Source organism: Oryx dammah, unplaced genomic scaffold (genome assembly GCF_014754425.2).
Source record: "Oryx dammah isolate SB20612 unplaced genomic scaffold, SCBI_Odam_1.1 HiC_scaffold_29, whole genome shotgun sequence".
Lineage (NCBI taxonomy): Eukaryota > Metazoa > Chordata > Mammalia > Artiodactyla > Bovidae > Oryx > Oryx dammah.
The window spans coordinates 47,225,199-47,250,978 of record NW_024070213.1 but is presented as its reverse complement, the minus strand read 5'-3'; the positions used below and the strand labels follow the sequence as shown (position 1 = coordinate 47,250,978).

The following is a 25,780-nucleotide window of genomic DNA, read 5'->3' as shown; positions in this document are numbered from 1 at the left end:
ATCTGGTTAAAAGGAAACCCTGTAGAGTGACATAAGAGGCAGAGAAAATTGAGCGTTAACATTTATTGAATGCTTGGTACTCTATGGGGCTTCCCAGATGGTGATAGTGGTAAAGAACCTGCCTGCTAATTCAGGAGACATAAGAGACATGAGTTCTATTCCTGGGTTGGGACAATCCCTTGGAGGAGGGCATGGCAACCCAGTCCAGTATTTTTGCCTGGAGCTTCCCATGGACAGAGGAGCCTGGCAGGCTACAGCCCATAGGGTCGCACAGAGTTGGATACAACTGAAGCGAATAAGCATGCATGTACAGGCACCATTTATATACGAACTCATTAAATCTCCACCAAAGCTATTTGAGGTAATAATATTATCTCCATTTTATAGACGAGGAAACTGAGAGTTTAAGTAATTTTGCCTAATCTTAGGCATCACAGCTAGTTTGTGGAGCCAGGATTCAGGACCCAGGTGTTCTGCTTTTGGGAGTCTCTGAACCACTATGGTTAAGTTTACTTCTGTGGTTAAGTTGCATCGGGGAGGCTCTTAACCCCTGTGCTAAGCTGCCTTTTTTAGGAAGGTCACAAAAGGACAAGCCATAGTCTAGCGGATGTGGAAGGTGAGGAGAGAAGGATGCTGTTGCTAGGCAGCACATCTGGTTTTTTGAGTTGCTAACTGAATCTGTGTGAGTAACACAGATATATGTGTTTGTTTGAAGTTGCTAGTTTACTTCTAACCAGAGGAAGCTGCCTGGAATTAGCGTGGCTCTGGAAGGGCTAGGGAGACATCTAGCAGAATCACCCAATTGCCTGACAGCACATCTCCCTCCCGTCCCAGCTCAGTCCCAGGCCACATTCCCCTGTTGTCCATGAGATAACATTTCTGCGTGGACACTGATGATTGACTCAGACCACAGCCTCTCCCACCAATCACACTTTGGAATGGTTTAGGGCAGTGACTTCCTGCTGGTTTTGAAAAATAAACAAACCCACTCACCCAATAACCCTTACCTATTGTTTATTTGAAAGGGAGTTACTTTTTATTTTTGCAGCTCAAAATGAATTTAACTTCATGCTAAAATTTAAATGTACATTCATATAACTCTTTAAAATATTTATTATTTTTTGGTCACTCTGCACAGCATGTGAGAGCTTAGCTCCCTGACCAGGGATCGACCCTGCACATCCTGCACTGGAAATTCAGAGTCTTAACAACTGGTCTGCCAGGAAAGTCCTGTAATTCATATGTTTTATGAGACACTCTAAAGGGTGAGAACTATCAATATGTAGACTAAAGCTCAAGATTCAGGAAAATGGATTAGATTTGTAAGGAAATATCGAAACTAAGGCCAATCTTTTTCTTGTAGAGACAGAATACAGATCTTACTTTTCCAATAAATATATCAAGACCTCTGAGATAAGCATGGATATCCTTATGTCATATTTTGAATCTTGCTTAACTAGCCCTTACATTCGAGGTGGGGGCTGAGTGTTGTTGAAGATGGATAAGACCTGCCTTTTCCCCCTGAGAAACTCACAGCCTCAGACTAGAGAAAGCCTGTTACACAAATAATTGCACTACAATGGGATGGAAAACATTAAAAAGGACGTTCCAAGTGCTTTTGGAGCAAAAGGAAGAGGCAACACACTCTTCTTAAAAGGAGGATAGGAAGGTATTCTAGGTACCAGAATCAGCACGTGTAAAAGCTCAGAGGCAAACTGACTTCGTGGGAGACGGGGTCAAGGGAAGTGGGGGAGGCTTTCTGGAATAGGGCAGTGTGGGTATTCTTTAGGGGTCACTGGGCAGATTGAAGAAAGGAGTTTCTACCTAGATTATAAAGTGTTCTTGTCAAGCACAGAAATTTGAGAAAGAGTCCAGAAAACTAAAGGAAACTCAAGAAAACAAACAGCCAAATTAGAAGTGGGCAGAAGATCTGAACAGATACCCTCACTAGAGAAAATATATAGATGGCATATAAGCATATAAAAAGAGGCTCAGCATTGTCACTGAAAACTGCAGATTAAAACAGTGAGATACAACGATGCACCTTTTAGGACGGCTAAGATGAAAAAAATAAACAATTGGCAATACAAACTGACGGTGAGAATACAAAGCAATAGGAAGTCTCATTCATTGCCGATGGGAATGAAAAATGTTTTCCACTTTGGAAAAGTTTGGCACTTACAAAACTAAACCTAGGAGAAAAAAGAAATGACTCTGTGGTGGAGAAGTTACGTGGTCTGAATTTAACATCTTGATATGATGATAGTGCTTTACCTCAATGGTCTTCTTCCTAGAAACACATTACCTCAGCCATGGTATTTTCATAAGAAGATACCAGACAAATTGTCATTGATGGACACTCTTCCCGATAGCTGATTAGTAATCCTCAAAACTGTCAAGGTCATAAAAAACAAGGGAAGTCTAAGAGACCATCACAGATGAGAGGAGCTTAGGAGGCACAACCACTAAATATAAGGTGACACCCTAGATAGGATCCTGGAATAGAAAGAATGAGAAAAAATAGAACAGGAAAAAAATGAGAACTCTGAATAAAGTATAAATTTTAGTTAGTAGAAATATCTATATTGGTCCATTAATTGTGACAAATCTATTATACGAATCTGTTAATAAAAGGAAAATTGGATAAGTCTTCAAAATAATTTTATAAATCTAAAACTGTTCTGAAATAAAAAAATTATTTTAAAAAAGCCTAAAATGTAAGAAAAAGAATGTCTATATGTGTATAACTAAGTCACTTTGCTGTACAGCAGAGGTGACACAGTATTGTAAATCAACTATTCTCCAAAAAAAAAAGCTTACAGGGAGCCAATGAATGAATTCCCATGGAATAGTGACATCATCCTTTTGTAATATTCTATAAAATGGCCCATTAAAAAATATAAATTTCGGAACTCTGAAAACTGCAGTGACTGTTGCTTGCAGACATTGTGACGTCCTGCAAAAGAGAAAAACAAATTCTCAATGAGGAAAAGAGTTGAGAGAAGGGGTATATAATACTCTCATGGACCTGGAGGTTTTGGAGGATGGTCCTCTAGAGTACCTTACATCTTGGCTGTGCCTTGGAGATGCTCCGGTTCTGTTTCAGACCCCTCCTACACCCCTGTGGTTGGATTATTTCCTCCACCCCAGTGATTACATTCTTTTGTGCAAAGGATTGAGGCAAAGCTCTCATGTGGATTAGTTTTCTGTTTTTGTCTTAAGAAATTACCAGGAGCTTCATAGATTAGAAAAACCAAAAGGTATCATCTCACTGAATCTTTACAGCATACTCATTTGATATATTTTTGTTACTATTTTCATTTTTACAGACAGTAACTTACCTAGGTTTATGTAATAGTAAGAGGCAGACTGTCTCCAAAGATGGACAGCATATTAGCCTCACACTTCTTTCTTCAAGAACATTATTTCAGAGAGAAATAAACTTATATCCTGCTTACTGCTGCTGCTATTGCTAAGTCGCTTCAGTCGTGCCCGACTCTGTGCGACCCCATAGATGGCAGCCCACTAGGCTCCTCTCTCCCTGGGATTCTCCAGGCAAGAATACTGGAGTGGGTTGCCATTTCCTTCTCCAATGCATGAAAGTGAAAAGTGAAAGTGAAGTCGCTCAGTCATGTCCGACTCTTAGCGACCCCATGGACTGCAGCCTACCAGGCTCCCCCATCCACGAGATTTTCCAGGCAAGAGTACTGGAGTGGGTTGCCATTGCCTTCTCCTGCTTAGGTCACTACAATTTCAGACGTCTGTTCAAGTAGCTGAAGCTATACCCTGATTTGCTGTTGTTCAGTCACTAAGTTGTGTCTGACTCTTTGCAACCCTATGGACTGCAGCATTCCAGGCTTTCCTGTCCTTCACTATCTCCTGGAGTTTGCTCAAATTCATATCCACAGTCTCTAAACATAGCCATTTCTCAGGTTCTATAATTTATACCTCCGACACATCTTCCCTGACCATCCCACTGTTTCCATTCCCACTGTCATTCCAGCCCATTGGAATGGGCTGGTCTAACTGGGCTGGTCTCAAATCCAGTGGTTTCCAAGGCAATTTTCCTCCTAGGGGATATTTGGCAGAGTTTGGAGACATATTTGGTTCTCACAACTGAGGGAGCAGGGTTCTCTTGGCATTTTGCAGATAGGGATCAGGGATACTGCTAAATAGCAGCATCTACAAGGTACAAGATATAATAGTTCTGCAAAACAAAGACTTGTGAGGCCCAAGTGGCAGCAGTGTAGAACTTGAGAAACCCTGATCTCGCTCATATTCTACTAGGGACAGATTCATATCTCAGATCTGATCCATCTGTCAGACTCACGGCCTCCTGTCATCTTTTGAACTGCTTTCCTCCATTTGGGGAAATTAAAATATTGTTAGTCTTGTCTCCCCAGGGAAAGAGATTAGAGTCTAAATTCCAGTCTCTTCCGGCCAGGAGTTTCCCTCAGTTTTCAGGCCTCAGTTTCCTTTAAGCAGATGCATCCCAGATGCATTGAAGTTTCAATTTCAAAGTGAGTGAGGTGAGGATATAGGTTCGTCTGGAAGCTTGGCATTTCGTTGGTGTAAAATCATGTGGCATTTGGAGGTGGCAGCCATTCCCCAGCAGTTCCCGGCAGCAGTGACAGCAGCTTCCATCCAGAATGGGGTGGGGCGACTACCAGTCAAGATAGTTTCCTCATCAGGCCAGTTCTTCAGTGTGGTTCTGAGCATCCTCCTAGAAGCTTAACCTGGAGTCACTTCTTCAGGCCATCCCAGCATCCCAAAACTATCCATTATCCTTTTCATTTGCTGCTTTTCTGTTTGGTCAGAGTCAGTCTCTATTGCTCAGAGCTAAGAACTCTGATAGATGAAGCTTCCCTTGCTTTAAACTCTTCAGTGGCTTCCTATGCAATTTCTAGGATGTTTCCCAAATCCTTTGCTTAGCTTGAGGCTCTTCTTTATCTGGGATATACCCACTCCATCCACATTGAGCCACTGTGTCCATTCTGGCCACAGCAAGCCACCCTGGTCCTGTCATCCTTCCTTTCTCAATTTCATATCGCTTGCCACTCAAGAACCTTCCTGGCCAACCACCCTTCCCTATGTATCCCAGTCCCCAGGATTGTTCTTATCTCCATCATAAACAAGACACTTTTTACGCTCTACCACAAAAGTTGATTCACTTCCCTGTAAGCTCTGCATGGGTAGGAACTTGTCTTCTCAGGACCAAGGATACTCTGGCACAAAGGAGGTGATCAGTATATATTTATCGAGTGAATGAAGGTCAGAATGTGGACAAGTGCTGCCACCTATTGGAAGAAACGTTATTCAACTCTTTTTTATGATTTGGAAAATGGCTATCTTTATAAGGATGAAAAGTGACAATACTCTTTTCCTCATTTAAGAGATCATCGTCATTATTGCCAAGCCCTCTGTGGTAGCTAGACTCCCAGATGGACCCCAGTGATCCCTGTCTGTTGGTATTCATGCCTTCGGGTTGATTCTCCCACACTGTCTTGGTTGAACGAGTGAAGTGATGGTATGTGACTTCTGAGATGAGATCATAATAGACACTGTGGCTTCTGCCTTGGTCTCTCTGGGATCACTGGCTCTGAGGGAAGTGAGGGACACTCTGACACCATGCCCTTGGGACACTCAATCGGCCCAATGGCGAGGCCCATGGCGTGAAAAACTAAGGCCTCAACAGAAAAAACCAAGGTCAACAGTCATGCGATTGAGATCCTCCAGCCCGAGTCAAGATTTCAGATAACTGCAGGTCAAGGCTGCTTGACCTACATCTTGACTGTAATCTCACGAGAGACCAAGACAGAACCAAACAGCCAAGTCATGACCAAATTCGATCTACAGAACCTGTGTGAAAAATGTTTGTTGTCCTAAGCGGTTAAGCTTTGGGGTGATTATTAGGCAGCGACAGGTTGCCAATATACTCTCCGACATAGATCACCGCCTACAATGTTTTGTTTTGTTTTTAAATAAGTATGTATTTGGCCACCCTGGGTCTGGGCCGCATGTGGAATCTAGTTCCCTTACCATGGATTGAACAGGGCCCCCATTTGGGGAGCGCGGAGTCTTACCCACTGGCCCACAGGAAGTCCCTACAAATTGTTTTAAGTTTGCTGTAACGTGGGAAACTACCAGAATCTGGGTTCAATCTAAGGTGCTGATGGGTGCGAATGGTGCTGGAGCCACGGAGGAAGTGGAGTAAGAACCAGGACACCTGGCCTTGCGGAGTGGCAAGTAGTTTGATCTGTAGCATCCCTTTCAGCGTTAACTTTCTCTAGGAAAGGCGGAGACAAGTGACACCGCTGCACAAGTGCCGCGACCCCGGCGCTCCGCGGCAGCTTCCACGCCTGCGCAGAACTCAAAGCGCGCTCTCAGGTGGCGCCGTTGCGCGCCGAGTCATCGATCGTGAGTTCCCGAGCGGCCTGGACCCGTGTTGGCCGCCAGCGGTCTGCTCGCCGGTGGGCTCCAGGGGGCGCCCTCAAGAGAAGGGGCGGAGCGCTCCTGTTCCAGAGACCAGCTCGGCGGGGTCCTCCGTCGGTTACACCTCAGTATCTCCATAGCTACGGTAGTGGCCGCTGTAGGCGGGAGCTCCCCGGCCGCTCCGTAGTTACCGTCGCCGCCTCGGTGGTCCGGGCCGCTGAGTCCTCTCGCGGCCGCCATGAAGCTGCGGGTCCGGCTTCAGAAGCGGACCTGGCCTCTGGATATGCCAGAAGCGGAGCCGACTCTGGGGCAGCTGCGCGCGCACCTGAGCCAGGCCCTGCTGCCCACCTGGGGGTACAGGTAGGCGCCGCGGAGAGGCGGGGTGGGGGTGGGGACGCGGCGGGGCGGGGAGGAGCGCCCAGTGGCGCGGGCCCGCGCCGGGCGGTCACGTGGGGCGGGGCGGCTAGCGGGCGGGGCCCGCACCCCGGGACTGTGACGCGGGCCAGGCGGGGAGCGGGAACGAGGGCTGCAGCTCGCAGGGTCCCGGCTCCCGGAGGTCATGGCCCGGCGTCCCGAGGGCTCCGAGCTCATCCAGGGTGAGCCTTCGCTTCCGTGTTTGCAGTAAACTAACCCAGGGGGAGGCTAAGATGCAAAATTCCCGAGTCTTTTGAGATGTGAGCTGGGAAATTACGGGTTTGGCTTAGGTTAAACCTCTTCAGGCTCCCAGGAATTTAAGTTCACCATCTCCAGCGGTCGGAATATTTCAGTGAAAAAGCTTGTAAAGTGTTAGGAGTTAAAAACCTGCTTCGTATCTCATATGGAGATACGAGGCCACCTGTAACCTGTACCGCTGCTTTCGGACTATCAGCCTGCAGTCCGCTTAAAACTCCGTTAAGTGTTTACCTGCCGCGCGCCGCTGTGGGCACTTTGACTTCCTCGCTGGAAAGTTTTGCGAAGTGCAGCATGTCGGTCTGTTTCAAATAATAATATTTTCCTGGGCAAGATGTTGCTTTTTTTAAAAAAATGCAAACTATGGTAAACGTTGGCCTTATGATGATCCTGGAGAGCTTGCAGTTTGGGGACAGTGACATTGAGAAATAATGGATCAAATTCTGTATTTATGGGGTTGCAGATGAGGCTGTCCTGGGTATCCTGGAGACCATAACCTGGGAGTAGAGGAACAAAAGTGAGGGTGGTCCTCTTCAAATCCTGAGCTAGCGAATTTGGAATTTGAGTGTGCTGAGAAAAAGTACAAAAGGTTACAAAAGGTGTTCACTGGGGCTTTTTAGGTGGATTCTTCAAAAGAAAACCTGTTAACTGACTCCTTTCGTAAGACTTTTATAAACTTACATTTTATTTTTAGGAAATTCAGTAAAATGAGGTTTTTTAATGAACTTCTCACCCTTTCATTTTTCAGTTTAGGACGTTACATTCAAAGTAAGCCTTTTTTCCCCCTCCAAATTAAAAACATAAATACAGAAAATGAGATACTGACAAAATTCTTTTTAAGTGTTATAGTAATTGACACGTCTATTGTTTTTTCTTGATGTTAAGCCTAAGTGTTTTGCATGCTGGTATCATTACCGCACCACAAATTATCAAAATTAACTTCTGTTTTAAAAATAGCTTGTATATATGTATACATATTACTTTTTAATTAGGTGGGACAATCTGGAAAGGATGTGAAACCCAATATGACTAGCTTTGTTTACTCAAGAGCCCAAGTTAGTTTCTCTTTCAGGTTTGTTTTTACAGTTTGAGGCTGGTTAACCGGAAGGAATGTAAGCTTCAGCTTGTGAAAGTGAATTCATTATTCTGACAGTATGTTCATTTTATAATAAATGGGCAGTTTAAAAATGTGTGCATAAGACCTTATTACTTTTAAAGTGTCCTTGCTGAGCAAGTTGGTCTGAGATTGCCATAAAATAATTCTCAAAGGCCTGGAGTTTCTAGGATGGCATTTCCTGATGAAATTAATCCCCCCCCCCCCCCAGTGTCAGAAAACAGGATTGTTTTTTAACCATTCTCCTGGAAAACCATATGTTATTTTAGAAGTAGGTCTTTTACTAAAGGGGAGGGGAGGCCGACATTTTATTAAGTAGACAGTTCTTTACCTTTTTTACAAATCAATATTTGAACAAATATTGTGCTCGATAATCATTTTTAAAAACCAACCTTATGCTGTGACAAATCATCCATAAACACAATTCATTTGAGGTATTTTTCTTTTTTTCCTGCTAAAAATGGGATGTTGTTTTCCTGGGCAGTTGGCTGATTTTCAACATTTATCAAAACATTTGAAAGCAGATGCATAGCTACTTATTTTCTCGTAAACAGGAGTTGTTTCTAAAGCTTCAGTAATTTCTGTACCAAAGACACTTTAATTGGTAAGAAAATATGTATTTACATGTGAAAAAAAACATAAATGAATTACTGGGAGCACTTTTGAAAATGAAGCATTGTAAAAATGAATAAACAGAACACAGTTTTCAAAGGACTTCATCCTTTGTTAACCCCTCAAAAAGTTAATGAAGTTAGCATTGCTGAGTATAAATGTCTTATAAAATGTTCTACAATGGTTTGTTAATTATTCCTCACCAGTGTGTAATGAAACGATTATTCTCTGAAGATCAGATAATCTGTGATGCAGAAAGGATGGGAGTTCATTACTTCAGCCTAATTTGAACTCTTAGCTTGCTTAGCACTGGGTTTTTGGATTTGTGTAGTCTTCCACATATTAGGGACTTCCCTGGTGGCTCAGACTGTAAAGCGTCTGCCTGCAAAGTGGGAGACCTGGGTTTGATCCTTGGGTCGGGAAGATTCCCTGGAGAAGGAAATGGCAACCCACTCTAGTATTCTACCTGGAAAATCCCATGGACGGAGGACCCTGGTAGGCTACAGTCCATGCAGTCGCAAAGAGTTGGACATGACTGAGCGAGTTCACTTTTTCCACATAAGACTTTAAGTAAAACCTCAGTGAGAAGGGTGAGCCCCTTACTGAGTTAAGAGGGGTGAATTTATACTCAGTCATCTATGTGCACTCATCTAACTTTTTGTGATTATGAATATTCATTAGGACATGGGTCTAGTATTTTGGAACCTTCATAAGCTAACTGGAGAAGGCAATGGCACCCTACTCCAGTACTCTTGCCTGGAAAATCCCATGGATGGAGGAGCCTGATAGGCTGCAGTGCATGGGGTCGCTAAGAGTCGGGCACGACTGAGTGACTTCACTTTTGCTTTTCACTTTCATGCATTGGAGAAGGAAATGGCAACCCACTCCAGTGTTCTTGCCCGAAGAATCCCAGGGACAGGAGAGCCTGGTGGGCTGCCGTCTATGGGGTCACACAGAGTTGGACACGACTGAAGTGACTTAGCAGCATAAGCTAACTATCGTGGAAGGATATTGGATAGTTAGCCCTGATTTCAGCCTCATCTTGATCTTTTCATCTAATGTTTACATCTGTTGGTTACATCTGTTCCAGAAATACTTTTTATTTGCCAAGTGCTGGAGATGAAATTTTGAACTAGACAAGGTCCTCAATCTCATGAAACTTAAATTCTAGTGGTATGGGTGTGGAAGAGAGATGATAAGCAAATAAATGCTAGTTTCAATTAGTGATGTTCCAATAAAAGTAAAGCACAAGAATGGAATAGAGTGATGGAGGTTGGGTAGAAGGGATCTCTCAAGAGGTGACATTTGGGTTGAGACCTGGTTGATGAGAAAGAGTCGGTCATTTGAAGACCTGGAAGAGCAGATGCACAGGCACAGAGGCTGCAGTGAGATTGATCTGTTTTAGAGGAAGGAGTGGAAAGCTCATGAAGATGGAGAACAGTGAGTGAGAGGATGAATGGGGTAGGTCAGATGTCGGGCTTTGGAGGCCATGTTAAGGCCAATTCCAAGGTCAAATAGAAGCCATTGGAGGGTTCTCAGCAGAGGAATGATGTGATACAATGTGTATTTTGAAAGAATATATTTCATTGACTCTCAGTTGCCATCAGCCCTCAGATGCACATTCTTAAGTCACACTAAATGAAAAAATGCTGTCCATTAAGCTATGATATGTCATCAACTTTAAGACGCAACCCTTTTCCAAAGATGACAAAGTATAAAAAAGTATGTATCTTAGAATTGATGAAAACATGGATTAATGATAGAGAATTACTGATCCTATCCCTCAGGCTGGAATCTGTAATGCAGGCATTTAGTGAGAAGAACAAATAATTTTGATAGTTTTCCTAGACTTTGGCTTTCTTTTTATCTCTGTTTGGTTTTGTTTTCATTGCCGTTGCTGGGGCCATACCTTGTGCTCTGTATATGTTTCAAATGTGTTATACCGGGGCTGGCGGCAATAGGTAGCTCTTACTGTCCTTATTCATCTTTCTTGGCAGTTCTGATGCCCGGTTTGCAATTACATTGAACAACAAGGATGCCCTCACTGGAGATGAAGAGACCTTGGCTTCATATGGGATTGTTTCTGGGGACTTGATATGTTTGATTCTTGAAGATGCCATTGCAGCACCTAACTTACCTTCATCCACAGTTTCAGAGCATTCCTCACTGCAGAATAATGACCAACCCTCTTTGGCCGCCAGCTCCAGTCAGTCCAACATACAGGATGCACACCTGCATGACTCACTCCAAGGACAGGCAGCCCAATCTGAGGCCTGGAATGATGACAGTGTGGTGGGTATTCATATCAAAACAAGAAGTAGAGTGGTTGGTAAATCATACTGAACAGCTCAACTGAATTCTGTACTAGTCAGGATGATTACCATCAGTAGACTAAAGATTATATTCTTATAGAAATTTTTTTAAAATTACTTTATTTATTAAGTATAGTTGATTTACACATTCCTTATTTCATTGTATTTGGAAATTCATCTAGTACTGATTGAATCTTTAAAGAGAAACAGGGAGAGTATGGTATCAGATGCTAATATTAGCTCTAAATTGCATTACCGTCACTTGTCCACTCACTTGTCAATGACATGTGACGAATGATCTGTTTAGAGAGGTGGTGCTAAACGTGTTTTCTCTTTTGCACATGCATGAAGAATATGATAAGTATTTATATCAGGATGGCTCAGAGAGTGCCTGTGGTTCTCATGGAGTGGGTGTAAAGTTTGATAAGCTCACCAGAGGGTTTTGATACCTTCCTCCCATGTCATTATTAGCCTAGGGTAACCTTTAAAAACATTCTTCTCACATATATTCTCTCCCACACATCTGTCAGTAAGTAATAAATGGCCAAAAGTTAGGCACAAGAAGCAAAGAGTGTATATTCAGACGTACCTCAGTTTTATTGTGCTTTGCAGATACTGTGTTTTTTACAAACTGAAGGTCTATGGGAACTGTGTCAGGCAAGTCTGTTGGTGTCATTTTTCCAACAGCATTTGCTTGCTTCTGTCTCTGTGTCACATTTAGTAATTCTCTCAATAGTTTAAACATTTTTGCCATTATATTTTCATACCTTTTTAATTTTATTTTTGTCATTTAAAAAATATTTTGACATTTGTATTTTTTTATGATTTGTGATCTGTGATCTTTGATGTTACTATTGCAAAACGGTTCTGACTCACTGAAGACTCCCTTGATGGTTAGCATTTTTTAGCAATAAAGTATTTTTTAATTAAGGGTGTCTGCATTGTTTAGACATATTGCTACTGCACACTTAATAAGTGCCACATAGTGTAACATAGCTCTTATGTGGGCTGGGGAACCAAAAAAGTTTTGTGACCTACTTTATTGCAATATTTGCTTTCTTGCAATGGTCTGGAACCCAGCCTGAAACATTTCCAGGTATGCCTGTAATTCATAATTTTGTCAGGTAAGTGGTTTTAATGAGTATTTTCTCCTTCCTCAAAGGAAGGAGCCTTTTAGGAGCCTTATTTTTAGGTAGTGTGGATTATCATTGTCCCCTGGGTTTTTAACAGGTGAATGTGGATCTTCTCTACAAGCTCTCAGGGCTCAGATCCTCAAGGATTTTGAAAGAATAGCCTCTTGCTCCCTTACATTCTTCGACCATTTTACTCAAAAATGTAACTTTACTTTCTTCTGCTCCTTTTCTAATGGAAATAAAAAGAAGAAATGTGCTTTGCATTAAGAGTTGAGCACATGCCTAGGAAGTAGTCTTTCTGAGTAAAATTAATGTTGCTAACTCAGTCTTACTGAAGCAGTGTTATTATGTCAGAAAGCTCCGAACTATGAGTCTGGAGATCTTAGATCATTTCAAATTTTTATTAGCTGGTAACCTTGGTTATATTATTTAATCTGAATCAAAATTATAGCATGTATAAAAAGGTGACCTCATCTGTCTTGCCTATTTTTGTTTGGGGTAAATTAGAAGACACTGAAAAACATGAAATTGTAAGATATTATCTTTAATCATTTGTTCAGCAAGCATTTATTGTACCTACTGTGTGCCAGGTACTGTTCTTGTGTTACAAAAGTGGGTGACATGTCTATTCCTTTCTAAGCTTCTTGTCATGGTTGGATATAGACATGAAATCAGAAAATTGCAATACAGGGTGGTGAAGTGCAATAGTCAAGACCTTTGCAAGGTAGAAAGATAGTTTATTGTAATACTTGAAGAGGTGGGGGGATACCAGAATGGAGAGGGAGAGACTGCAGAACCTGAACTTGATACAGAGTCAGGGGTCAGGTGATGAAGGGCCTTGTACGCTAAGGGGTTTAAGAGTTTGGACTTTATTTTGTAGACCTGCATTTCTCAGCATGTCCTCTATGGAAAACTTGTCTCATGAGATTAAAAGTAAGTGTTATGGGGATGCTGAATGTTGAGGAAGGAGAATAGTGTTTCTTGGTTAAGTGTTGGGCATGCTTTTTATCATTCCTGGACTTCTCAGAGCTTTATAATGCCGGAATGTATTTTGTGGATATAGAGGGTGAGGTTAGGAGGCTGTGACATGTAGCATTTTCCATACTCATTTGATTGTAGACCTCTTTTTTTCCCAAGAATATTTAGGGTCAGGTTCCAAGGCACAATATAGGCCCAGTGGTGCTGTCTGCATAGGGGAGGTACTGGCAAGTTTAAACTGGGACATAGGACATAACTGGATTCTCGGTTGTCAGAAAACTCTGGCAGCAGTGGGTGGAGTGTCTTGGGAGACAAGAAAGTGGAGTCCAGGGATACCTGGGGAGGCTGTTGCTGAAGATTAGGAGATAAATGAGTCTGAAGTACCACTGGGGTAGAAAGGGGCAGATTTTAGAGAGATTTAGGAGATAGATTCAGTGGAACTTGGATAACTACTTACGTTGAGATGGGGCTTATAAGGTTAAGGGGGAAGTCTGATTTTCAGGTTTTTGGCCTATCAGCCAAAATTCAGTTCAGTTCAGTTGCTCATTCGTATCCGACTCTTTATGACACCATGAACTGCAGCACGCCAGGCCTTCCTGTCCATTACCAACTCCCAGAGCCTACCCAAACTCATGTCCATTGAGTCTGTGATGCCATCCAACCATCTCATCCTCTGTCGTCCCCTTCTCCTCCTGCCCTCAATCTTTCCCAGCATCAGGGTCTTTTCACATGAGTCAATTCTTCGCATCAGGTGGCCAAAGTATTGGAGTTTCAGCTTCAACATCAGTCCTTCCAGTGAACACCCAGGACTGATCTCCTTTAGGATGGACTGGTTGGATCTCCTTGCAGTCCAAGGGACTCTCAAGAGTCTTCTCCAACATCACAGTTCAAAAGCATCAATTCTTCGGCTCTCAGCTTTCTTTATAGTCCAGCTCTCACATCCATACATGACTACTGGAAAAACCATAGCCTTGACTAGATGGACCTTTGTTGGCAAAGTAATGTCTCTGCTTTTTAATATGCTGTCTAGGTTGGTCATAAGTTTCCTTCCAAAATTAATGGAGATCAAAAGGAAATCCCATGGACAGAGGAAGCTGGTGGGCTACAATCCCTGAAGCCACAAAGAGTCGGACACGACCAACTGAGCATGCACACAAGATACTCAGGAGGGAGGAGCAGATTGCAGGCTTATTCATGGTTTGGGAGCCCTCACAGAAAATGGGTACCATTTTTGAGCTCAGTAATGTGCTTTAGCTCTGAGCTCTAATCTCAGTTCACTTAGGATACAAAATATACTGTGAAAGAAAAGAAAGTCTGTTTAATGAATTCATTGTTTTTGTTATCCTTTTCAGTCGGGGCCTGGTCAGCATGTTGAAGCTGAGTCAGTTCCAGATGTTGTGGATGTGGAGGAGGGCGCAGGTTTCTACCCCGCAGAGCCAATGCTCTGCAGCGAATCGGTGGAAGGGCAAGTGCCACATTCATTGGTGATCCTGTATCAGTCAGCTGACTGTTCGAACCCCTGCGATGCCCTGATAGTATCCATACATCTTCTCATGTTGGAGTCGGGTTACATACCGCAGGTGAGATTACGGCCGAGAACAAAAGTTCCCTGTTAGAAAAGGGGTCATGTTCTAGATTTCTTTCTTAAATGTGTCTGGGTATTAATGTAAACTGTCGAAGACAATGCTGAGCGTACCAGTAGGCAGTCAGTCAATGTTCCCTTCCCTCTTTCCTTTTTTCCTCCTTTATTTCCTTGTCAGCTTTTAGTTAGTATTGTGACATCTACTGTTTAAAAAAACCCAAAAGATTATATATGATAATATGTGGTCAGTGCATGTGGACTGTGTATGACTAGATAGATGGCTTACCAGGTTATTTTTTTTTTATGTTAGTGGTTCTGTGAATTGCCACTAACCTTAATACGACTCAGTTAGGAAGAGGGACATTGTTCTTACGTTGTTGTTGCTTACATTCATTCATTCCTCTCCATTCAACAAATACCTGCCAGCGTCCAGTGCACTGCTGTGTCTCTGCTCTCAGCTTGCTTCCTATCCAAATGGAGGAGAAAGACAAGTAACAGACTGGTGCGTTGTATTGGCTGAATTGTAGGAGAAGCGTATATGTATAGAGGATGCCATGCCAGAGATTCACACAGGAGAACATTTAGAAGTTTTTCAAACTTTAATGTGCATAAGAATACCTACGGGATCTTATTAAATGCTGATTCTGATTGAATAAGTCTAGGGTGGAGCCTGAGATAGTAGTGAGCATTCTGCACATAATAACAATGCTGCTGATCTGTGGGCCATGCTGTGAGTAACGAGAATGTAGAGTAGTTCAGTGATCAGCTAACACGGGGACCATGCCATGTGCTGAGTCAGGATTTAGAATGTATAGATGCTGGGACAATCTTTATCCTCAAGGAGTCTGTAAGTGGGAAGAAAGAAACAAGTAAAAAGCAGATTAAAATGTATTATGGTAAATAATAGAAGCATTGCAATGGAAATATGAACAGAATGTTAGGGGGTGAGAGGGTAGGAATGACAGCAAGGATTTGTTTTGAAAAAGGCTTCACAAAAGAAGCGGCCTTTGAGCTGGGCTCTTGAATAATGATATGGCTCTGCGAGGCAGATAAGTGAAATTTTGAAGTGAGAAATCAGTCTCCATCTCTGATATTTTATCTATTTGGACCAAACTTTTGATGGTGGATAATATAACATTTTTTTTCTATCACAGTTTTATTAATGATTTGATAAACTTTATTAAAGGGACTGTATGGAATGCTTATTTGCAGAGAGGTTAGGGGCCTCTTGTGTTTTTAATCTTTTTGAGAGTAGTGCACTGTCCTTCATTATCTGTTTCCCTCTATTTCGTGTCATCACCCAGGGGACTGAAGCCAAAGCTCTGTCCATGCCGGAGAACTGGAGGTTGGGGGGCGTGTATAAGCTGCAGTACACGCACCCTCTCTGCGAGGGTGGCTCTGCTGCACTCACCTGTGTGCCTTTGGGAAACCTCATCGTCATAAATGGTAACTAGCTGAATCATGCTTGTTAGCTTATGGATCTTTACATGCTTCTCTCCGAACACTTTACAGCCACTTCAGTGATTGGCTGTTGTGATAGGCAACTAGATGGCAGAGTCATGCTTGTTAGTTTATGGATCTTTACATGTTTCTTTCCAAATGCTTTACAGCCACTTCAGTGATTGGCTGTCACAATACAGCTAGGAATCTTTATTAAATTTGTTTGATCCCCAGACCACTAATCACACAGGGGCCAAAAGGTTACAGAATACAGGGCTAATCATGCTGCTATGTCACAACCTAACTTGCAAGGTCACAGCTATCAAATAGTGAATGTGAGGTTGTAATTTTTGCTTCAGTTTCTTATAAAAACAGTTCAACAACACTTCAACAATATATTACCTTTATTTACTAGTCTTAAGATACTTAATATAGAGAATAGCTGGTAAATGTGTTAGTTTCTGATGTTTTGTTCCTTTACTAATTCTCGACAAATCAGCTGCTTGTGGACTTAGTGGCAGCCAGCCATTCCAGAAGCATTCCAGGCCTGGTTCTTTGAAAAGCAGCAGTGTGTCCTTACATCTTGCCTTTACCCGAGACATCCTGCTCAGTGCACGTGTGCACGAGCACATCACTGGTTCTTTCATAGAATGAAATGAAGTGCGCCTTTGTGTATAGGATTAAAAAATGAACCTTCTGGTGATGTCAAGAATATTGGTCCTCTGGGTCTAGAGAGAGATGATACTGTGAAAGCTAGCAGGATTCTTTTAATAAACAAGGGAAGACTCATTGCCAAGGGTTAAATAAAAAATAAATAGAGTTTTTAGTGACCTTGTTACAAATAATGATTGTATTGTGTTTAACTGTCTTTTAACCTTGTTGCATATCTTTCAATTATTAATAAGCTGCTGTTGGTAGTACTTACTGGGTTTCATATAAAGGTGTCAACTGTAGTTTTTAAAAATGTTGTTTTACTTAACCTGCTTGCAGGTTTGCACTTTGGACTTTGCTGTGAGGGAAGGAATTAAGCAGAGAGCAGTTTGTATAATGTGTCTGTATATTGGGGGCAAGGGAATAAATGCAAGTCCATACGAAAAAGCGAAGCAGTTGATAAAATGACAAAACTTTTTCATCATCTTTCTTTTGCTATTTCAGCTACTCTAAAAATCAACAATGAGGTTAGAAGTGTGAAAAGACTGCAGCTGCTGCCAGAATCTTTTATTTGCAAAGAGGAATCAGGTATTGTAACAATGATTTTGCCTTTGGGATAAAGGTTTAAGAGGTTCACGCCAAAAAAAAAAAAAAAGAAAAAAAAACAGAAAGATAATGTTCAAAGACTTAAAATTTCTGGATGAGCCTAAAGCAAATACAAGACAATATTACAGAGTTTCAGTTTCTTTCCTGTTTCTCTTCAGATCTTGGATGCTAAATTATAGTTATACTGCCATTATGCCGTATTAATATATAAGTATACTGCCAAATTATATTTAGCATCATTATGGAATGATGCTATTATATAATGCATTACACAGGATTGATGCTGCATAATTTCTGAATTAAATCTTTGGATTTTTCTAGCATTGCATTTAACCAGTATGGAAAGGAACTATGTTTTGTGGAAACCATACAGTACAACTTCATTATGGAAGGTCATTAAAAGAAAAACTTGGTTACTGTTTTATACAGAGTGGAACTTCAAAAGTTTTTATTCTAGGTGTGATTTTGCTTGTATCTATAATACTAATAGATGCAAAGAAGATAGTTTTTCTTTTTTCAGTTAAACCCAAAGTATAACTGACAGGTAGGCAGTTGAAAGAGAAGAGATGATGTGGGAAGGGAATTAACCTCTTTTGGAGTACTTCTTTTTTGCTGGACATGTGCCTTTATGGATGTATTTTTCATTTTGTCCTCATAGTAAATTCAGGCAGGTTTTAAAATCAGGGGTAGGGGGTGGGGACTGGTGTGATATATTATAGCAGGGAAATGACATTTACAGCAGTGTCTTTTAGGGTAGGCTACCTAGATCTAGATCTTTGCTTTGAAGGCCTTGAGATCTCTCCCAGGGGAGATCAGACTCTGAGAGACTAACTTATATGAACTGAAGTTGATAGGAAAGAGAGGCTTCAGAATATGTATTTTTAATGGTCTGTGAACAATTAATGTCATACCAGGCCAGTGTTTCTCAACCATTTTTTCATTATCAATCCCCTAAGGAGGCTTTGTACACAATCCCCCACCCCAACTCCCAAATCATTCTCCCTGATGAAATTTTAATTTCATAGATATAGTATATATTTGTATACTATGGCCCTTTTGAGGGTCACAAACCAATGTAATAGCTAGGATTTTTGCTTGGTTGGAGGCAGTATTGTTTCTTTTGAGATTGCATGAACTAGACTGATGAATCTGTACAGATGGTCTTACCATTAGACCAGAAAAACTTGAGATTCCTTGGCTACAACACTGTACATTCACCTCTGTACTATGGAGGTCCTTACTGTGGGGAGTAGAAATACTCTATGTTACAGCAGTAAAGGTTTTTATGCCCATTTTCTAGATCAGGAAACAGGTCTGCTGCTGCTGCTGCTAAGTTGCTTCAGTCGTGTCTGACTCTGTGCAACCCCAGAGACGGCAGCCCACCAGGCTCCCCCGTCCCTGGGATTCTCCAGGCAAGAACACTGGAGTGGGTTGCCATTTCCTTCTCCAATGCATGAAAGTGAAAAGTGAAAGTGAAGTCACTCAGGCAAGAGTACTAGAGTGGGGTGCCATCGCCTTCTCTGGGAAACAGGTCTAGAGGAGGCTAAATTACTTCAAGGACACAGAGTTAAAAATAGTAGAATTTAGGATTGGAGTAGATTTGGCTCCTCAGCCTATTTTTTAAGAACAGTGTTTATAGCAATGTTGCTCAGATTACTTGATTTATGTTAAGTAAGGAATAAAGAAGTGAAAAAGGAGGAAGAAAGTGAATACTGTTAGATTACAAGTTTATGTGAATGCATGTTAAGTCACTTCAGTTGCGTCTGACTCTTTGTGACCCTTTGGAGTGTAGCCCACCAGGCTCCTTTGTCCATGGCATTTTTCAGGCAAGAATACTGGAGTGGGTTGCCATTTTCCTCCTCCAGGGGGATCTTCCTGACCCAGGGATTGAACCCACGTCTCCTGTGTCTCCTGCATTGCAGGTGGATTCTGTATCGCCTGAGCCATCAGGGAAGCCACCAGTTTACGGATTATATTAATTTAGTATTTTCAGTATGTATTTTGTATGTTGGGTAGGAGTATGCTGCTCATTTGACAAGTCATTTAAATCATTTTTACTGTGGCTTATAATGTAGTACCTAGTATATGCTCGGTACTATTACTTATCCTTTTATTTATAAATTCCTAATCACTTCTTTAGTGGGTCCATTAAAGAAGGATTTTGTTTAAAGAGAATTCAGCCTTCAGAGTTACACAGTGTATACTTCCTCTGCTACTGGAGACTTCAGTTCATTTCTCTTTATGTAGGAATTATTTGTGAAAACTTACTTACCACTTTGATTTGGTTTGGCAGAAGTAGAGGATACCATTTCAAGTTTTTCCATTTGCTATTGTGTTTTGACTTTTCATTTAATAAATATTCTAGGGGAAAATGTAGCCATGATATACAAAGATCTTCAGAAACTCTCTCGCCTCTTCAAAGACCAGCTGGTGTATCCTCTTCTGGCTTTTACCCGGCAAGGTGAGAAATGATAAATTATCACAGGCTGAAGGGCTGGAAAGAATTGGAGGTTCACATATGTTTAAGGATGACATGTGACTCTTCCCTCTTTTCTGCTCCGAGTGAAATCCTGCTCTCTTAAGCTTATATGCTAATTCCTTAATTGCTATTCACACCCTCTTTGTATCTTCACTGCATTTTATGCATATCTTTATTATAGCCCTTTTCCACTGTATCATAATTTTTCACATGATTTCTTTTCACCTAAGGTTATGAATTACCCTGAAAGCAGGGAAATATGTTTTACTCTCTTTTGTATTCTCATGGCCTAGCACACAGTCTGACCCATAATTGGTGTTCAGTAAATACCTATATAAATAATCTATAGGCTGTAAATTAGGTCTACTTTTTAAAAAGCTATTTATTGGGACTCTGTGCCTAGGTACTGTGGATATTTGACATGCATTCTTACTTAATGCTAACAACTTTGAGGTGGATTTTATTCTCATTTTATTGGTGATGAAACAGTAATTCAGCAAGGTTTATAATTCACTCAAAATCCTTGTATTAATTAATCCTTGTATTAATAAACACAAATCCTTGTGTTTTATCAGTAGTAAAAAATATTTTAAAATCTTGGTGACTTAAATTGAATGTTTATTTCTCACTCAGGTGCGTGTTGTGTGTGCGTTAGGGTTAGCTGGAAAAGTGGTGAGAGGTCCTTATCTAGCACTTGCCCTTCAGTAGCACAGGGGAAGGAGGACCAGTGACCATGTGTTGGTTCTGAAAGCTTTAATTCAGAAATGGTATGCCGCTTGTACTCTCATTTCAGTGGACAAAACAAGTGAAAATGGCCAAACGTAGTGATAGTGGGATGGGGAGATATAGGGGAGAAAATAATATGGGTGAGTCATAATCTACCACAGTCTTTGGCTGATAAATAATCTCAGGTTTTTAGAGATAGATATGTGACTTTTATCTGCGGTCTGTTTGTAGAAAAATAGTATTTTAGGTCTCAAGTGGCATGGTGCCAAGGCTGTTACAACCATAGTTTTCTTCTTCAGCTGATGGTGAGGGAAAAGAATAATGTGAATTTTAAAACCTTGTATTGGATTTTGGTTATCTTTGCTAGTGGAGAACAGTATCCCTATATGCAAAGTAGCTAATAATCAAAAAATAATTGTCACTTGACTTTGGAATATATTATTCTTTTTCTTTCTTGGTTTTGCTTCTGAATTTGTCTTCCTCCCTTCTTTTTCAGCCTGCTAGATACCAAATAATAGTAATCTAACTCTCAAGTGCTTATTGCTTGCCAGATATTATTCTGAGCACTCTATATGTATTTACACATTTAATTCTCAACTCAGTGAAGGAGGTATAGTATTAACCCATTTTACAGATGAGAAATTAAGTTGGAGCTTAAATAACTTGTCCAAAGGTACACAGTAAGTGGCAGCATTGGGAACCAATTGTAAAAGCCAGTGAATTATCCATTTTCTGTAGTTGAGAATTTTTGGTTGTACTGAATATATCTTGAAACAAAGGAGGCCATTGACTGGTATTTAAAAATTGTCATAGTTATTCATTTGATCTGTATTACAAAGTAATTTGTCTCTCTAGTAAAACATAAAGAGAATAAGGGGCTTAGAGTTAGTAGTAGTAATATAGTCAACTGGGGGATAAAAGTTTGTATAGATGATTTATGCCTGGATAACTGGAGAATACCATCTAATTTATCATCTCTCTACAAAGTTGGCCACTTCGGTTGATGTGAGGAACACTGGATGTTCTTTACTCAGTAATATCTCTTCTCTTTTTCCTTTTAGCACTGAACCTACCAGATGTATTTGGGTTGGTGGTCCTCCCATTGGAGCTGAAGCTGCGGATCTTCCGACTTTTGGATGTTCGTTCTGTCCTGTCTCTGTCTGCAGTTTGTCGTGACCTCTGTATTACTTCAAATGATCAACTTTTGTGGAGGTGTTTGTATCTGCGGGATTTCCGAGGTGATTTCCATGATGGCATGCTAACAAGAAAAGTGTTCTTTGTTACTGAGGTCTTAATTACTCAGCTGGCCAGAAGTTTTAAGTTGTGGGCTTTTTTTTTTTTTAAAGAGTAGGAAATAGTCATAGCATAGCCTTATTATAAAGAGATTCTAAGCCTCATGTACCCGACCTGTGCCGCCAAAGCTCTCCCCATTCATGTTTGTGTTCTCTGCAAGTACAAAAAGTCCTTTAGACCAAGTAGATTCTTTTAGTATAGAAAATTGAGGTAAGACAGGTGTAATGCTAGATGAATGAAATGTTTTAAAATCCTTCTGTTTTCTTTTTTCTTTGTAGATGGTAGTATCAGAGGTCGAGACACAGATTGGAAAGAAGTAGGTATTTGTAAATACCAAGGCTGATGTCTGTAGCATGGTAATAATTAGTGAATTAATATGTTAAGGGCATATTTTCCACTTTTATTATAATATAGTACAATCTGTTTCGAGTCTATTGCTAATTTTTAGTAAAATGTTTTCAACTTTTACCTTAGACTTTGTCCTTCAGTTCAGTTCAGTTCAGTTCAGTTGTGTCCAACTCTTTGCAACCCCATGAACCACAGCACACCAGGCCTCCCTGTCTATCACCAGCTCCCGGAGTCCACCCAAACCCATGTCCATTGAGTTGGTGATGCCATCCAACCATCTCATCCTCTGTCGTCCCCTTCTTCTCCTGCCCTCAATCTTTCCCAGCATCAGGGTCTTTTCAAATGAGTCAGCTCTTCCCATCAGGTGGCCAAAGTATTGGAGTTACAGCTTCAACATCAGTCCTTCCAATGAACACCCAGGACTGATCTCCTTTAGGGCGGACTGGTTGGATCTCCTTGCAGTCCAAGGGACTCTCAAGAGTCTTCTCCAACATCACAGTTCAAAAGCATCAATTCTTCAGCGCTCAGCTTTCTTTATAATCCAACTCTCACATCCATACATGACCACTGGAAAAACCATAGCCTTGACTAGACGGACTTTTGTTGGCAAAGTAATGTCTCTGCTTTTTAATATGCTGTCTAGGTTGGTCATAACTTTTCTTCCAAAGAGTAAGTATCTTTTAATTTCATGGCTGCAATCACCATCTGCAGTAATTTTGGAGGCCCCCAAAATAAAGTCAGCCACTGTTTCCACTGTTTTCCTTAGTGTCTTGTAATTACACGGGAAGAAATCTTAGCACAATGATTGTTTTCACCTTTACTTAATATAGGCTCTCTGTTTGTAGTAAAAACAAGACAAAACTGAGTTGTTTTTGTGCTGGAGTAGTCTTCAGCTGTTCAGCTAGTTAGAATAGTAAGTTATGGAAAAAATAAGTTATATTGTTTTATTTGCAGGTAGGAATATATTCCACCCTCCGAAATAGTCATCTATTTTGTTATTTAAACTGAGGTCTATTAGGGACATAATTTAGGTGAGAAAGTGAACTTAAGTACTGACTTCCCCTGCCCTTCCCTGCCAATACTGTAACTTTTTATATTCTATGGCATGATATTTTCAACAAATATTTAAAATTTCCATTTTCAGAAAAGGCTGATGTGAAATTCATATCAGCTTGAGAATGCTAGATTGTAGTCTTGAGAGTGCGTGTCACTCACTCATCCCTTCTCTGGATGTATTGTTACTCCGGATTGGCACAGTTGCTGAGCTGCAGAGTGGTTAAAGACTAGAGCTCCTTTGGCATCGTGCTCACAGCTCCTACCTTCTTTACACAGGTAGAGACTGGTAGAAGTTCCCTTCACTGTGCTAGCTTCTTTGTCTGCCTCCGTACTGTGGGAAGAGAAGAGTATATACACATCTGTACAGTGAAAGCCAACTGGAACTTTGGGGAAGTGTCCAACTCATTATGTCTTGTTCTTATCTGTCTGCAGCTGTACAAGAAGAGGTACAAACAAAGGAAAGAAGCCCAGAGAGGGCGGCATGTGATGTTCCTGCCATCATCACCCCACCCCATCCCATTCTACCCCAACCCCTTGCACCCCAGACCTTTTCCTCCCAGTTCTCTCCTCCCTCCAGGAATTATTGGTGGTGAATATGATCAAAGACTCACCCTTCCCTATGTTGGGGACCCAATCAATTCACTCATCCCTGGGCCTGGGGAGACACCCGGCCAGTTCCCTCCACTCAGACCACGTTTTGACCCAGTGGGCCCACTTCCAGGCCCTAGCCCCATCTTGCCAGGGCGAGGTGGCCCCAGTGACAGATTTCCCCTAAGACCCAGCAGGGGTTGGCCAGCTGACAGCCGGCTACCATTCATGTGACTGATTTGTTACCTCACTCTGGAGCTTGTTTTGGTTTTGTTTCTTTAAAACTACAGATGTCATTTTGCTGGGGTGCTACCTCTGTTGTTTTCTGATTGCGATGGTGGGACATGAACTCACAGAAACCTTTTATAAACTTATTAAGGTTGGTGCAAACATAATTGCCGTTTCAGACCAGGAATTTTAAATCATAAACTATAACTAGGCTCAAACACATCTTTATTAATCAAAATAGGACCATTACAATCAACACATTTCTGCAAATGAGAAGTCCTATAGCATAAAAATCCATGCTTTGGGATTTGATGAACTCTTGGAAACCATTTTCTGCCTCCTGCTGGTTGTGGAAGCATTTTCCCTGCAGAAAGTTGTTCAGATGGTTGAAGAAGTGGTGGTTGGCAAGAGGGCAGGTGGACGCGGCAGATGAGGCAAAACTTTCATAACCCAATTCCTTCAACTTCCACGTTGTGGTACACGTGGTCAGGTATTGTCATAGAGAATTGGGCCCATGCTGTTGACCAGTACCAGCTGCAGGTGTTGCAGTTTCCAGTGCGTCTCATCGGCTTACTGAGCATACATTAGATGTAATGGTTTCGTCAGGATTCAGAAATCTGGTGGTGGATCAGATGGGCAGCAGACCACCTAACAGTGACCGTGATCGTTTTTTGGTGCAAGGTTGGCTTTGAGAAGTGCTTTGGAGCTTCTCGGTCCAGCCACTGAGCTAGTTGTTGCCAGTTGTTGTATAAAACCCACTATTCATCACATCACAATCTGATCAAGAAATAGTTTGTTGTTGTTGATACAATGAGAAGATGACACTTCAAAATGACAATGTTTTTGATTTTTGGTCAGCTCATGAGGCACCCACTTACGGAGCTTTTTCACCTTTCCAATTTGCTTCAAATGCTGAATGTCCGTAGAATGGTTGACGTTGAGTTCTTCAGCAACTTCTGTAGTTGTAAGAGGTTGAGCTTCGGTGATCGTCTCAATTGGTCGTTGTCAACTTCCCATGGCTGGCCACTGTGCTCCTCATCCTTAAGGCTCTCATGTCCTTTGCAAAACTTCTTGAACCACCACTGCACTGTGTTAGCAGTTCCTAGGCCAAATGTGTTGTCGATGTTGTAAGTTCTTACTGCCTGAGGACCCATATTCGACCCATCTTGAATAAGAAAATCACTCAAATTAGCTTTTTGTCTAACATCATTTCCCTAGTCTAAAATATAAAATAAGTCATTAGCAAAAAAACATAAAGTGAGAAATGCACATTAAAATGATGTACAATATAACCACATTTATTTAAGAATATTCCAATATCAAACAGCAATGTTTAACAATGCAAAACTGTAATTACTTTTGCACCAACCTAATTGTTAAAGCTCCAGGAGTGGTATGGCTCACAGGTTACTTGCTCGACAGGGTTGGCCTTGGGAATATGGTTCCTGACATCCCCTCTCTCAGTTACCGTCTAGAATGTAGGTTACACATTCATAATGTTCCATACCAGAATAAAATATTAAGTGTAAATTA

The 25,780-nt window shown here is 41.3% G+C and overlaps 1 protein-coding gene and 1 long non-coding RNA gene across 3 annotated transcripts; one reads left to right on the top strand and one right to left on the bottom strand.

Moving 5' to 3' along the window:
* Nucleotides 1–424: 424 nt before the first annotated feature.
* LOC120858622 lies at nucleotides 425–6,318 on the bottom strand. The gene is made up of 2 exons (XR_005719915.1): nucleotides 6,040–6,318; nucleotides 425–2,956 (listed from the first exon to the last, which is right to left on the bottom strand). It is a non-coding gene; the product is annotated as an uncharacterized LOC120858622 (long non-coding RNA).
* Nucleotides 4,294–25,780, top strand: FBXO7 (F-box protein 7). 2 transcript variants are annotated; one of them, XM_040234792.1, is made up of 9 exons: nucleotides 4,294–6,792; nucleotides 10,825–11,119; nucleotides 14,603–14,830; nucleotides 16,137–16,278; nucleotides 17,428–17,511; nucleotides 19,895–19,990; nucleotides 21,796–21,972; nucleotides 22,306–22,343; nucleotides 23,864–25,780. In XM_040234792.1, the coding sequence occupies exons 1-9, from the start codon at nucleotides 6,671–6,673 to the stop codon at nucleotides 24,251–24,253; spliced, it is 1,572 nt and encodes a 523-aa protein (XP_040090726.1). In that variant the 5' UTR covers nucleotides 4,294–6,670; the 3' UTR covers nucleotides 24,254–25,780. The 2 variants fall into 2 exon arrangements, with proteins under 2 accessions (XP_040090726.1, XP_040090727.1); XM_040234793.1 differs by lacking the exon at nucleotides 4,294–6,792 and adding an exon at nucleotides 6,935–7,028 and having other exon boundaries at nucleotides 10,977–11,119.

Coding starts and splice junctions, on each gene's coding strand:
- FBXO7 (XM_040234792.1), top strand. CDS start 6,671: ATGAAGCTGCGGGTCCGGCTTCAGAAGCGGACCTGGCCTCTGGATATG. Junction 14,831..16,136: donor AGTCGGGTTACATACCGCAG/GTGAGATTACGG, acceptor GTCATCACCCAG/GGGACTGAAGCCAAAGCTCT. Junction 22,344..23,863: donor GAGACACAGATTGGAAAGAA/GTAGGTATTTGT, acceptor ATCTGTCTGCAG/CTGTACAAGAAGAGGTACAA.